General features: G+C 38.8%; 1 protein-coding gene across 1 annotated transcript in view; it reads right to left on the reverse strand.

The window, feature by feature from the left end:
* Positions 1 to 16,529, reverse strand: part of mtus2a (microtubule associated tumor suppressor candidate 2a) — a gene marked incomplete at both ends in the record, with an annotated part of 54,065 nt that overhangs the window by 15,600 nt on the left and 21,936 nt on the right. Inside the window, one exon of the mRNA XM_079803757.1 lies at positions 7,420 to 7,578. Within this exon, the coding sequence (XP_079659883.1) occupies positions 7,420 to 7,578 (159 nt within the window). The remainder of the gene's footprint in view (positions 1 to 7,419; positions 7,579 to 16,529) is intronic.

Here is a 16,529-nt window from a genome sequence, read left to right on the forward strand (position 1 = left end):
ACCATCAATCTCACAAATCCCAGATCTGTGGTCAGCCCAAAAGCATGGAAAAGGATGGGGAATATTTCTATAAATAACCCTGACGTTCATAATTCATGGACAATGCATAGCAATGATGCATTAAATTGATAAAAAGTGAAAAATGTTACAAAAGATTTCTATTTCAAATAAATGCTGGACTTTTTATTCATCAAAGAATCCTGAAAAAAAATATATATATATTATAATAAAAAGAAATGTTTCCTGAAAACAAAATCAGAATATATTAGAATGATTTCTGAAGGATCAATTACATTAATAAATAACATTTCAAGCTGAAAATAAAATAAATAATATATATATTAAATTATAAAAAAATATTGTTATATTCTATATATATATTGTACTGTATTTTTGATTAATTAAATGTAGCCTTGCTGAACATAAGATTTGTGTTTATATTAGTGGACGAATCAATTAATTGCGATTAAATCGCATGCAAAATAAAAGTTTGTGTTTACGTAATATATATGTGTGTGTATAATTATTATGTATATATAAATACACACACATGCATGTATTTATCATGTATATATTTAAGACAAATTGTTATATTTATATATAAAATATTTGGTTACACTATTTTAAGGTGTCATTGTTACAGTGTAATTATATATTTAAGTACTGAGTAATATTAATGAACTACATGTACATAGGATATGGTTTGGTTGAGGGTTAGTTGCATGTAATTATGCATAATTTACTGTTTGATAAGTACATGTAACATATGTAACAAGGACACTGTAAAATAAAGTGTTACCAAATATTTATATTGATATATAATATAAATTATATAAATATATTTCTTAAATATATACATGTATATGTGTGTTTTAAAATATACATAATAATTATACACAGAAACTTTTATTTTGGATGTGATTAATCGTGATTAATTGATTTGACCACTAATATATGTATATGTATGTACAGTATATGAATTCCACGAATATGAATATGATCCCTTAAAGTAGCCTGATCTAGTTATTTATTAATTTGTTGTTTTATGACAACAACAAAAAACGTACTTACCAAAACTGATTTTTACAATACAATTATAAATATAGTATTTTCATGTAACAAATTACTACTAATTACCATGTTAATATTCTTCATGATATCACCTGAACAAAAGACACTGGCGCTGCCAATGGTATTATAGGAAAAGACTGAAGATAATGCTGGGATGAAGCTTGTTTCAAATCTCCCATCTCACAACAGAAGGGGGTGCGTATGTTTTTGGGGTTGCTGCTTTTGGCTTACTTTTCCCAAATACAGCACACACACACACACACACAAACATCACATTGCAACAGGGGTCCCAGGGCACCTAATTACTGCCAGCTCATTTCGACATGAGGCAGACAGCTATAGACACCCCTCTAGAATCCCAATGGACTCCCTCCTCCCTTGGACCCCACTTCTACCCCACCCCACCCCCCCATGCTGAGACAGCACCTACGGCATCAGAGGCACCGGTGCACCATGGGTGGGTGCATGTGAGTATGCTTAACTTAAGTATTGCAGCCTAAAGCCTGCATGTGTGTTATGAATACTTGGTTTCCTTAGATCCGTATGAGTAATATGCACAGGATCTCGGAACTGTTTTTCTACAGCAGGGTCTCATGAATGTTGTCATCGCTCACTATCTAGACAGCATGCTAACCCTAAATCGGTACTCCATGATGGGCCAGCTGCCCTGGCAGCCTTTTTGTCCCTCCAGGGTGCTGGAGATTTTGTCAGGATGACAAAGAGGGAAGCAGCAGGAGGAGCTATATGCTCTGAGAGCTGTGCTTAAGGATCGGAAAACGTGACTGAAAATGGGACAGAACTGATAAAAACACTTGAGACAGAGGGGGACAGGTTATAAAAAAAGAGGAGGATGAGGAGAAAGGAAGAGGATCAAGGCTTCTTAATAGCCTCATTATCCTTTAGGCAGGAGGAAAAGGATTGGTTAAATGGGCATAGACGAGTTCTGATTGGATAGGCTCTTCTCTAATGTCACCAGCATGCACAATGGTTCATCACTTGCTTTAATCGGATGATTACTTCTTTAATGATCGGCCTAATTGAGCTGAGATACATAAGTGATTGTAAGCAAGCGTATGAAATTCAGTTGGTATGCACTTTAACGAGTATTCACTACAAGATGTATGCTCTAAACAAGAAATAATTCCACCAGAATACAATACGACTCGATTAATATTCAGTACTAGCATGCATTTGAACAAGTATGCATTACAAGGGGTGTGCGCTACAATAAGTAATCGTTTCAACTAGCATGCATTAAGCACAAATATGTACTTCAGCTAATATACACTAAAAGAATTAACTTCTAATAGCTTACATTACATGTACAGTGGGGAGAACAAGTATTTGATACACTGCCGATTTTGCAGGTTTTCCTACTTACAACACACTTACAACACAGATTTTTAAATAATTAATTAGCATTTTATTGCATGACATAAGTATTTGATCACCTACCAACCAATAAGGCTCTCACAGACCTGCTTGGTGAGAAGGAAACAACAGTTGGCGCAATTATTAGAAAATGGAAGTAGTTCAAGATGACGGTCAATCTCCCTCGGTCTGGGGCACCATGCAAGATCTCCCCTCGTGGGGCATCAATGATCATGAGGAAGGTGAGAGATCAGAACTACATGGCAGGACCTGGTCAATGACCTGAAGAGAGCTGGGACCACAGTCTCAAAGAAAGCCATTAGTAACACACTACGCCGTCATGGATTAAAATCCTGCAGCGCACGCAAGGTCCCCCTGCTCAAGCCAGCGCATGTCCAGGCCTGTTTGAAGTTTGCCAATGACCATCTGGATGATCCAGAGGAGGAATGGGAGAAGGTCATGTGGTCTGATGAGACAAAAATAGAGCTTTTTGGTCTAAACTCCACACGCCGTGTTTGGAGGAAGAAGGATGAGTACAACCCCAAGAACACCATCCCAACCGTGAAGCATGGAGGTGGAAACATCATTCTTTGGGGATGCTTTTCTGCAAAGGGGACAGGACGACTGCACCGTATTGAGGGGAGGATGGATGGGGACATGTATCGCGAGATCTTGGCCAACAACCTCCTTCCCTCAGTAAGAGCATTGAAGATGGGTCGTGGCTGGGTCTTCCAGCATGACAACGACCCAAAACACATAGCCAGGGTAACTAAGGAGTGGCTCCATAAGAAGCATCTCAAGGTCCTGGAGTGGCCTAGCCAGTCTCCAGACCTGAACCCAATAGAAAATCTTTGGAGGGAGCTGAAAGTCCGTATTGCCCAACGACAGCCCCGAAACCTGAAGGATCTGGAGAAGGTCTGTATGGAGGAGTGGGCCAAAATCCCTGCTGCAGTGTGTGCAAACCTGGTCAAGAACTACACGAAACGTATGATCTCCGTAATTGCAAACAAAGGTTTCTCTACCAAATATTAAGTTCTGTCAGGTCCATTAAGTCATGAACACACATGACAATAAAAATGATTTAGAAATTTTTATTGAATTGCAACCATTGCAATTGTTTTTGGCGGTATGGCTCTGTTCAGGGAGTCCTCTGACCTTTCATGAGCACCATGAAATAGCAGAGAGTCAGAGGACAGCAGCAGCATTAGGGAACGCTCACACAGTTTAGGACTGGGAGAGCTTAACTATTCCCCCTATGAACAGAGCAGCAACGATGACATAAACAAATGCCATGTTATACACGACAGGAGGAGGTGGGGAGGTGGCGGGTTGCAAAGTAGCGAGCAGCAAGTAGTAAGAACGAACTGGATCTGCTTTAAATAGGCGCCCTGCTTTTAGCGTAGCCATTAGTAGCGAGGGGAGTTGAAACAGCTGATGCAAATCAGCTGATGAGACAGTGTTGTTACCAATAGCGTTAGCGTCTTGACTACTTGGCCAGCCAGAACTGACGCTGATGCTCAATTTCTGCTTTTCTGATGTATCACATACTTATGTTATGCAATAAAATGCAAATTAATTACTTAAAAATCATACAATGTGATTTTCTGGATTTTTGATTTTTAGATTCCGTCACTCACAGTTGAAGAGTACCTATGATAAAAATGACAGACTTCTACATGCTTTGTAAGTGGGCAAACCTGCAAAATCAGCAGTGCATCAAATACTTGTTCTCCCCACTGTAGCTCTCCAATAAGTATGCACTTCAACAAGTATGAACTACAATGAGCATGTGTATCAATAAGTGAACTAGCGTTCAGCTAGTGTGTGCTTTAATAAGAATGCACAAGGAGTATACAATTTAACTAGGCACTTCAGTGGGTACACACTACAAGAAGTATGCTCTAATTCCATTAGAAAGCATTACAACTTGAGTGATCATCAAACAGTTCTAGAACACGCATGTGTTTCATATGCACTACTACAAGATGTATGGACTACTAAAAGTATTAATTTCAACTAGTATGCATTAAGCAAATATGTTCTTTAGTTAGTATACACTGTATGCATTTCACATAGTTTACATGTAAAATGACTGGCACTCCAACAAGTATACGCTTGAACTAGTATGCACTACAAGTCAATAAGTATGTGCTTCAAAAAGTGTGCACTATAAAACAGACTTAGCATGCACTACAATAATAATCCATTATAACATGTATACAATGTTTATAATAATTATGCACTACAAGAAGTATGCTCTAAACCAGACTATTCTTATTAGAAAGCACTACAACGAGAGTGATCTTCAATCAGTACTACAACAAGCATGTTTCAACAAGTATGCATTACAGAAGGTGTGCACTTCTAGAAGTATGCACTTCAACTAACATGCACTATAAAAAAAAGTATGTGCTTCAATAAGTAGACAAGCCACTTTCCCTGTGCTGGGCTTATGATGAATGAGTCTGGATGGCCTACTTCTTGAACACTAAGAAAGGGCAGTCTCAAGGCAAAGTCTGCGTTTCAGTCTTGACTAAACATAGGCTGCAACACCCCCCAACTGGACTGTCCCATTATTCACACTTGCAGAGAGAATTAATGACTCTTTAGAGGGCATGGACAGGGAGGTAGCGCTGTTTGCTTATGCCTGACAAGTACGCTCTCAGCTCTGTGCCGATGGATCAGTGGAGGTCTGTCTTCGAACTGGAGCTGCTGACTGAGAATTCATCATGATTTGACAGGTCACTTCTGGCACTGGAGGAAGCATGCAACCTTGATATTTTAGTGCGCCAACTGAAATAGAATTATGAAGAAACAAGCAAACAAAACTTGAAGTAGCCTACATACTAGTTTAAGGGCATATTTAGTGGAGTGTCAGTAGTTCTAATATTAACTATCTGAAGTCCATTCATACAGTGTATACTAGTTGAAGTACATATTTGAGTAATGCATACTATTTGAAACATATTTATAGTAGTCTAAACCTCCTATAATGCATACTTGTTGAAACATGCTTGTTATAGTACTGGTTGAAGATCACTCTAGTTGTAGTGCAGTCCTAATGGAATTAGCCTTGTTTAGAGCATACTTCTTGTAGTGCATACTTATAGAAATGAATGCTAGCTGATTTCATGCTCATAGTACATTCTTATTGTGCATATGTAAGTCCATACGTTTTATAATGTACTCTTAGTGAAGCACATACCTTTTGTAGTGCATACTAGTTGAAGTGCATACTTATCGGAGAGCAACTTATAATATAAAGTATTTGAAGATCTCATAAGCGTATATAAGCTAAAGTACATATTTGTGTAACGCATGATAGTTGAAACAAATACTTATACTTGTATAAATGTATACCTCTCGTGGTCCGTACTTGTTGAAACACATGTTTGTTGTAGTCCTGAGCTGCGTCCCAATTCGCCTACTTATACTACGACCTAAAAGTATGTACTCTTTTTGTGAAGAAAAAGTACATACTTTTGAGTGTGTAGCAGAAGAGTATGCAAGCTTTGGGACATACTACTTCGTCATCTATAACGGACTCTGTTGCTTAGTTACGTGCATCCTGTCACCGTTTAAACTGCCCTGTCAATCAAAATCCTCCACATTCAATATCATTTCCTACCATATCGGAGAGAAATGTAGTAGCACGTTGATCTGCCATTCGTGGGTCTTTAATGCAGAGACTCCTCTCATGTGTTTGCAGTTTAAATATAATGATGCATTTAAAAGTTAATGGCCAAACGTATCATTACAGAAGTTCACAATGCTGCAGCAGGTGAAATATAATGTGGACAATATTGAATAAATATATTTTCGTCAGGTTAAATACTGATAGTTGCTCACTCAAACCCCTTTATCTAACCCTCTCTACTTAACCGTCTGACTTGCATAACCGTCATGTTTGTAGTTTTTTAACACTTTTAATCCGCTTTTGTAGTTCTAATCGAATCCTCGTCCATCTCGCAATGGGTTGTGGGCAATATCAGCCGTTAGAGTGCGCATCGACCTGCACTTCGAATTCTGACTGGAAATAGTAGACCATCCAGGAATTTTTGGAATACTCTTTTCAACATACTACGATTTGGGACATACTAATTAAAACTATTTAGTATGGATAGTATGCAAATTGGGACACAGCGCTGTGTAATTAGCCTTGTTTAGAGCATACTTCTTGAAGTGCACACTTATTGAAATTCATACTAGCTGAATTTCAAACTCATACATTCTTATTGAAGTGCATACTAGCATACTAAGTCCATACATTTTATAATTTAGTCTTAGTGAAGCACATAATACTAGTTGAAGTGCATACTTATCAGAGAGCAACTTGTAATGCAAACTATTTGAAGTTCATTGTTAAAGCGTAAGCATATAGTAAGCATATATTAATAGTAATTAATATAGTAAGCTGAAGTACATATTTGTGTAATGCATGCTATTGAAACAAATACTTGTAGAAATACATATCTCTTGTGGTTTGTGCTTGTTGAAACACATGCTTGCTGTAGTCCTGGTTTCAGATCACTAAGTTGTAGTGCATTCTAATGGAATTAGTCTTGTTTAGGGTGCATGCTTATTGAAATTCATACTAATGTCATATTCAAGTGCATACTAGCCAACTAAGTCCTTACCTTTTATAGTGTACACTTACTGAAGCACATATTTCATAGTGTGTACTAGTTGAAATGCATACTTATCAGTGAGCAACAAATATCCACACTATTTAAAGTTCATACTTCTAGTGCTGAAGAACATGTATTTGTGTAATGCATGCTAGTTGAAACAAATACTTGTGGTAGTTCATACCTCTTGTAGCACATACTTGTTTTAACACATGCACTGTATTGTTTGTAGTGCGTATGCCTTGTAGTGCACTCTGGTTTGATTTAATCTTGTTTAGAGCATACTTCTTGAAGTGTATACTCATTAAAGTGCATACTGGCTGAATGTATGGAGGTTTGGGCCACTTACCCACAGGGGAGCTCCGAGGAGGGGGCAGCAGGGAGCGGCGTGTGGGTGCAGGAGTGTTGGGGGGTTGAGGGGTGCTGCGGCAGGGTGCTCTGGATCCATCTCCAGGGGGTGACGTGGTGACACGGTGAAACGGTGGCTCATCATTTATACTGTTGGGACCTGGAAATCATCCAAAAAATGAGAAAAACTTTCATTGTGGAATTGCTTTTTTGCTCAGCAGTTGAACTGCATATAATTCATTGTGCATCACACAGTAGTCTAGACACGCAATACTGCAGGTCATTCTCTTGTTCTCTGATTTAGTGTGAATGCTTAATCAGACTGTGCTCATCTCGCTCTCACCTTCGCTGTCTCACTCTGCTTCTATCTGAGCACATTATTCATCATCTCTGGTGGATGAGAATTCATCTAACTGCTCATTAACCCCACAACTGAACCCAGACCATCCGTTCATCCCACTCTAGGCTTGATCAATAACCACATCCCAGCTCAATAAGACCAAATGCTGCAATAAAATGAGAACTGCTTGCCATGTAAAAGAAAAAAAACCTCAAGATATAGTATCTCTTCAATGAGCCATAACAGATTTCACAAATCACATAGGCACTTTTATATAACGGTCCTTTGAAAAACGCTTTCCTCTCTATTTTAGCTTAGTTTCAGACTGTAAGGCGACACCATTCTCAGGAGCCCGTACATAACGCTGCTCTGCTGCGGTGTTATCGCTATGATATATGAAGTGCTGAGAGAGGATTCCAGGAACAGAGAAGAGCAGACAGATGCAGAAATGCTGACAGCACACTGTCATACATGTTTTTAAATACCATTTTTTTTATAACTCCCATGTAAGCTGAAGAGACATTTAGAGACATGCAGCAGCCGACAACTGCCATAAATTCAAAGAGATTTTGTTAGAATGAAATATATAGCCTTTACACAGGCATCAAACATAACCACACTAACAGAATCCCTTATTCTCATCTATGGCAATGCTATTCTGGGGTAAAGGCAATTTGAGGGTGATCTGATAAGTAAAGAACTGGAACAAAGTTTTGGCTGCAGAGATGGAGTTTCGGAAACAGCAGGAAGTGCCACACAGCCCTCTAGCTCTCACAGTAGTAGATGTTAAGGTGCAGAGCAGCTGAGAGAAAAAAAACCTTGCTGCTCATTGGTGGATCCTCCCCCCAAACTCTGTGAGAACCAGTTAACTGCTTACATTGTGTGGAACTGGGTTAGTCACACAGAGACTCAATCCTTAAGATTTTTTACAGTTTCATCAGCCCTCTGGATTTACATAAATCACCCAAATGATGGGAGCATTATACTTGTGAGTTGGATCACATTGCGCACCTAAAATATCTATTAAAAGTCAGTAGAAAGCATCAATAACTTTTTATGAACAAAGTACAAGATATGATCTGAAACTTAGAAATTAAACATAAATAAATACATTAAATACATGTTTTTATTTCATTATTTTGTCTTAAAGGGATAGTTCACCCAAGAATGAAAATTATCCCATAATTTACTCACCCTCAAGCCTATTTGTATAGGACATTCTACAAATGTTGTGCTGCCATTTCACTGCCATTATAATGCTTGGAAGAGCCAGGACATTTTTTAATATAACTCCAATTGTGTTTGTCTGAAGGAAGAATGTCATAAACACCTAGGATGGCTTGAGGGTGAGTAAATCATGGGGTAATTTTCATTTTTAGGTGAACTATCCCTTCAGTTGAAAATCTGGATTTATGCAATTTTTTTTAATATTCCAGAATTAAACATAATTTTTTTTTAAATTTAAATCAAATTAAGTTGGTCGAATATACTGTATATATATACATACACTCACCTAAAGGATTATTGAACATGTAGCACCTGTTCAATTTCTCATTAATGCAATTATCTAATCAACCAATCACATGGCAGTTGCTTCAATGCATTTAGGGGTGTGGTCCTGGTCAAGACAATCTCCTGAACTCCAAACTGAATGTCAGAATGGGAAAGAAAGGTGATTTAAGCAATTTTGAGCGTGGCAGGTCTGAGTATTTCACAATCTGCTCAGTTACTGGGATTTTCACGCACAACCATTTCTAGGGTTTACAAAGAATGGTGTGAAAAGGGAAAAACATCCAGTATGAGGCAGTCCTGTGGGCGAAAATGTCTTGTTGATGCTAGAGGTCAGAGGAGAATGGGCCGACTGATTCAAGCTGATAGAAGAGCAACTTTGACTGAAATAACCACTCGTTACAACTGAGGTATGCAGCAAAGCATTTGTGAAGCCACAACACGCACAACCTTGAGGCGGATGGGCTACAACAGCAGAAGACCCCACCGGGTACCACTCATCTCCACTACAAATAGGAAAAAGAGGCTACAATTTGCACGAGCTCACCAAAATTGGACAGTTGAAGATTGGAAAAATGTTGCCTGGTCTGATGAGTCTCGATTTCTGTTGAGACATTCAGATGGTAGAGTCAGAATTTGGCATAAACAGAATGAGAACATGGATCCATCATGCCTTGATACCACTGTGCAGGCTGGTGGTGGTGGTGTAATGGTGTGGGGGATGTTTTCTTGGCACACTTTAGGCCCCTTAGTGCCAATTGGGCATCGTCTAAATGCCACGGCTTACCTGAGCATTGTTTCTGACCATGTCCATCCCTTTATGACCACCATGTACCCATCCTCTGATGGCTACTTCCAGCAGGATAATGCACCATGTCACAAAGCTCGAATAATTTCAAATTGGTTTCTTGAACATGACAATGAGTTCACTGTACTAAAATGGCCCCCACAGTCACCAGATCTCAACCCAATAGAGCATCTTTGGGATGTGGAGTGAACGGGAGCTTCGTGCCCTGGATGTGCATCCCACAAATCTCCATCAACTGCAAGATGCTATCCTATCAATATGGGCCAACATTTCTAAAGAATGCTTTCAGCACCTTGTTGAATCAATGCCATGTAGAATTAAGGCAGTTCTGAAGGCGAAAGGGGGTCAAACACAGTATTAGTATGGTGTTCCTAATAATCCTTTAGGTGAGTATATATATTTAATCTAAATTAATAATTTATATTTATTTTATAAATTATTTATAATTATATTTGGATTTTTCTTTTCAATAACTTTGGTAACAATTGCTGAGATTAATGAATTCAGTCAACAATAAAATTGGACAAAAGTCAGATATTAAATTATTAAAAATATTTCCTAAATTCTTAAAATTCTATCTGTCATATAAATAACTGGCAGGGTGCATTGTAGTGGCACAGCATTACAGGATTTACATTCTGATTTATGATGCTAAAGGATTTAGTCTCTCTCTCTCTCTCTCTCTCTCTCTCTCTCTCTCTAGTTCACTGAACTTTTCTATTCACACATGCAGCAGTCTTTTTCCATACTGAACCAAACTATCATTTGCAGGTGTGTTTATATTCGTATGCTGTTCTAGTGCTTGAGTTGTTGACTAATATGTTTTTAATTAAGGGAAATCTCGAATGAAATTAGTTAGCTCAGCAAAGAGTACAATTGATTAGTGAACATTTGGTAAATATGGAATGAATGGACTAAGATCACATTAATCTTCTTAAAGAAAAGATACAAGCGTATACAGTATAAGCTTATAAAAATAAAATACAAATACAAACACACCCAAACCCACCCAGCACACACACACGCACAAAAACACAGATTTATGGTCCTGGAAATACAGAGAAGCAATTCACACATGTTGAATTTAAAATGTTGCTGACATTTTGATCATAATGAAGACAAATGCTCAGCTTAATATGAGTAATAAAAATATACAATTCAGTTTGAGCTGAATAATGTATGATACAATGCACCAGAAGGGAATACGAAAAAATAACAGAAGATTAATTTAATGCGGTGCTGGTGTGGATAAAATTCAGCTTGTAAGGCAGGCAGAACCAAATAATCAGCACTTCTTCTCTGGCCTTCTGGCCAACAGAGACATAAGTAATGTGATAGGACAAAAGCAAAGAAAGGATTTTAGCAGAGATGGAGGAAAACATTGTGATGGGAAGAAGGAGAGAATAGGAATGCACCCCACGTTGGGCACCACTATTAGAGAAATAAATGATAGACTGGGGAGGAGATAAAAGACGGGCAAGGTGGTTAAATCACGGCTGACAAGACAACTAGAGAGAAAAGGAGAGACAGTCAAAGAAAAGCAAAAAGATGCAAGAAGAATTAAAATATCTGGGAGGAAGGACGCGGATAAGGATTGGGATGGCTTATAAGTGACAGAGGAAATGTGATGGGAGCAGATATTATTCCAGCACAGAAGGTTATTTCCCATCTACCAACATTTAGGTGGCACAGAGAGAAAATCAGAATGAAAAATCCAGCCCGGGAACACAGCAGTGACCCATTAAGAGATGGCGCTTGCGATGCATTATTAAGCACAGAGCATCAGAGGTGCTCCTGAGGATGTCTGGAAGTAAACATTATGCAAATCCAACCCCTCCACTCACAGCCACATGTCAGGGTGGGTGCCATTTCAATACTAATACCAAAGGCACCTGAGAAATACTGATTCACTGCTCAGCACTGCTTGCAGGCTAAAATACAGGCGAGTACACTTGCAGGCAAGTTCACTCAAAAAATGGGCCAAAATTAACAAAAAAATTGTATTTTAGGTAGTGTGAAAAAAATCAATCAGACATTATGTATAACATGCACTAAAAATACCACATTAGGAATTGTGCACTAGATAGTGTAGTACAAAAGTACATTGGGTAGAATAAACTAAAACTTTAGGTTACTTTAGTTTACACAGTACATTTTTCAAGTATCTGTACTTTACTCAAGTATTTTTAATTTGAGATACTTTTACTTCACTACATTGCAAAGCATAAGATCATACTTTTTACTCCACTACATTTCATAAAGCATATCATTACACATTATTTTAAAGAAATCGCCACATCCTCAGAGACAATAAAGCGGTGTCTGATTCGTGTGCGAACTGATTCTTTTCAATCATCCTGTTAAATCGGTTCGCAAATCACATTAATTTGTGAACAGGACTGATCGGATTGCAGCTCTCGAATCAACAGCGTTAGACATTATGTATAATATGCACTAAAAATACCACATTAGGAATTATGCACTAGATAGTGTAGTACAAAACTAGTACATTAGGTAGAATAAACTAAAACTTTAGGTTACGCTTTATTTTCGATTCCATTTTAGACATTCAATTAACTATAAGTAACTTTGCAGCAGCATGTCAACTAACTCTCATTTTAGTATTAGTAGATTGTTAGGTTAGGGTTAGTAGAATAAGTTGATATGTACTTGCAAAGTTACTTATAGTCAGTAGAATGTCTGCTGGGGGACCAAGTGTTAGCAGAAGCACACAGACTACTAATACTCTAATGACTGGTAGTTGACATGTAGTTGCAAAGTTACTTATAATGTCTAAACTGGACTATCGAAATAGTGTTACCTACTTAAGGACATTATTTAATATGCACTATAAGTAGTGTAGTACAATGCACAAAGTAAAACACTAGCATATCAAGTAGTGCTACATTGTACAGTAGTGCAGTGGGAAATTAGGTAGTGTGCACTGGGTAGCGTTGTACACTACAAAATCAAAATGGTGTGCAATGAAACAATACCACATTAAGAAGTGTGCACTAGAGTTTTGTCCTACATTGTTATCTGTCATTAAGGCTTTGGACTAAAACATCAGGACATTATGTAATGTGTAATAAGTTGTGTGCTCTACATATTAGGGTACTGGTAGAAAAAGTAGTGTGCTGTACGACATACATTAGGTAGTGTGCACGAGGCAGTGTAGTTACGTCACTATCAAGTTTGTACAGTACGGAATCACAAAGTGGTGTGCAGTAAAACACTATCACATTAGGAAGTATGCACGACATACAAAACTAGTACACTGTGTTGTGTGCACTAAAATACAAGCACAGAGGTCTTGAACCTTTTTCAGTCCAAAAAAGAGATCAAACAATAATTAGTTCACCGGAATTATAATTATGGCTCCACTACAGGTTGCAACCCCGCAGTTGGACACCTCTGTACTACCTGATTAGATAAGGTGCACTGTTGTTTTGGTTATTTCATGACATTCCCAAATAATCACATTATATCTAAACAAAATGTGGACACAAATCCACTAAAAGAACTTAACAACAGACTTAACAACAATACAAAATCAATGCAAATACTGAAACAGCCCTATAAGCCTTCGCTGTGTCCTAACCACGTGAGAAAAATGATCTTTTCCATGTTAATCAGAGATTTTTTTACTAACCAGCCGCAACGGCGATTCACGACGATTCTATTCTATAAACAGTTTTTATTTCTGCGGCGTTGTGGCTGGAACAACAAAGCAGATTATGTGCTTTATTTAAAGAATTTAAAGTGAGTTTGAATATAATGTGTGACCTTTTATAGACATAGCCTTACTGAAAGCAACAATGGATAATTCACCTCAAATCTTGAAAATAAATTAAACGAAAGGACTATGTTCAAACTGTCAACTCAAAGTGAGCAAACAAGTGTATTCTATGATAAAAAAAATTGTACGTGACGTCACCCATAGGTTTCTGAAGAGCAGTTTTGAAGCGTAAAGTAGGGTCGAGCTGGCCGTTGCCATCTTGGCAGTGCGTCACCGCGCGTCACACGCGGTTAACTGAAAATGGGCAAAGAGGCGGGACGTGGGTGGAGCTGAGGTGACTTACAGACAGCAGACAAACAACAATCCACCTGCCACTCAAAGTGGCCACACTTTAAGGCTTCATTTAATGTAAATAAATGAGTTATAAAAAAATTCACCCTCCTCACAGTTTACATGAAGGGCAAAATTAGTCGAATAGACCAAAACCACAATTTGTACCAGGCTGTAAACATGTTTTTTTCTGCTGTAAAGTTGGGCATTTTAACATGGGGCTCAATGAGATTCTGCTCCCTTCTGGAGCCTGTCCCTATAGCAGCCACTCAATGAATTGCAGTTTAAGTCACTTCCGTATTGGCTTCAAGAGAAACCGGGGGAGGTTGCCACTTGGTTTGGACATGGCGTTAGGCTTTTAAATTTTCTTTTCAAAGCTGCAACATAACTACAGAGCGGCATCATGAGCTGTTTATTTCCCCTGCTTGTCTGAATGCCAGGGTATGGCAACTGCCATACGTAAACGCCGCCCCTGCTCTGAGAAGATACTTTTTAAATCTTTATTGTCTATAACTACTCATAATACAACACCTAACTCATGATATGAAGCTGATCACGATGCACACTGTTGAAAGTTAACTAACAGAAAATGGAGGTATTGGAATAGCAGAAGATACCAAACAGGCCTGGCAGCGTTCTGAGAAGCACACTCTCTCTTGCTCTCTCTCTGGGAGGCTTAAGAGGGATAACGGAAACGGAAGCTAGCTGAAACAGAGAGCTGGCGACGGCTTGGGATTTTGAGGAAGAAAAGCCTGGTCTGAATCTTTATCCAAAGAAAAAAATCCTGTAAAAGCTTTCAGGGAAATAGATAGAATGGGGATTAAGACATGTGAGGTAATAAGGACTCCTGAGGTTATCGAAGAGGAGCGAGCAGGTCAGTGCTAATGCTAATGGGCTAATGCAGGCCGGCACATGTAATGTCATTCAAAATCATCAGATGATTAATGCTTATGATATATGCATGACTTACTAGTGCTAGGCCACATACAGTACATCAGAATCAGAGCTAGTCTTTATACGGTACAGCTGTGAGTTTGTGAAGGCAGGAGGATACAGACAGTCGTTATGGATAAAAATAGAGAACATGTTCATTAGCATCTCTCTGCGCAGTATCATCCAGAGCTCAGCAGTTTGGCGAGTGTGTGAGTCAGCAGTACCCAGAGCACAGACTGCCGACCGTCAAATCTGACACTCAGAGAGAAGCGCACTTATTAAACATACCAATGAGACAAAAACTTGCACAAATTAGAGCATCAAACCTGAAACAGTGTATACGTTCAGTGTGTGAAACAGTGTATTCGTTCAGTGTGTGAGAATGTTTCCTGTGCCTGTGAGTGTGCATGTATGCTGTGGTGTGTTTGTGAGGAACCATCTGTTCTCAGCAGTGTGCGTGAGTCAGAGATGGGCTGGAGCGATGGCATCTGTGCTCTCACACCTCCCCCTCTCCACCTCTCCTCACTTTCTATAACACCTCCCTACTGTCGCTTCCTTTCCTCTTTTCCAACTCTCTTTCTGCCATGTTCTTTCATGTTTTTTCCTTTCAGACTGCTTGAAAAGTGTGATCTAGATAGTGTGTGCAATAGGTAGTGAACAAGAATTGTTTTTAAATTACATACTATGTGGTTTTACAAATATGAGACATGTATTATCTGAATTCCTTGTCCTCAATAATATGTGAGATTACAATTAGCACATCCTCAAGCTACATTCACACTACCAGAAGGTCTGATGGCAGAAGTGAAGTGTGGCCAAGTATGGTGACCCATACTTGGAATTTGTGCTCTGCATTTAACCCATACAAGTGCACACACACAGTAGTGAACACACACACACACCGTGAGCAGTGGGCAGCCATATTCCTGCAGCGCCTGGGGAGCAGTTGGGGGTTCGGTGCCTTACTCAAGGGTCTCACCTCAGTCGTGGTATTAAGGGTGGAGGAGGGCGCTGGTTATTCACTCCCCCCACCGACAATTCCTGTCGGACCTGAGACTCGAACCCACAACCTTCCGGTTACAAGTCCGACTCTCTAACCATTAGGCCACGACTGCCCAAGAAGAAGTGTGTGTCGGGGAATCGAACCCCGGTCTTCCGTGTGACAGGCAGAGATACTGTCTACTACACTAGATTAGATTAGATTAGATTCAACTTTATTGTCATTACACAAGTACAAGTACAAGGCAACGAAATGCAGTTTAGGTCTAACCAGAAGTGCAATAGCAGCAAGTGCAGGATATACAATGGATGCGTAAATGCAGGACATGGATATGTACTGAATATGTATAAATATGTATAAATAGAGAGACGTTATTACTATAAACAGAACTGAATTTACAGGTGAATATGTACAGTGAATAAATATACAGATGGCTATTACTACAAACAGAA

This window comes from Gobio gobio (assembly GCF_949357685.1).
Source record: "Gobio gobio genome assembly, chromosome: 22".
Lineage (NCBI taxonomy): Eukaryota > Metazoa > Chordata > Actinopteri > Cypriniformes > Gobionidae > Gobio > Gobio gobio.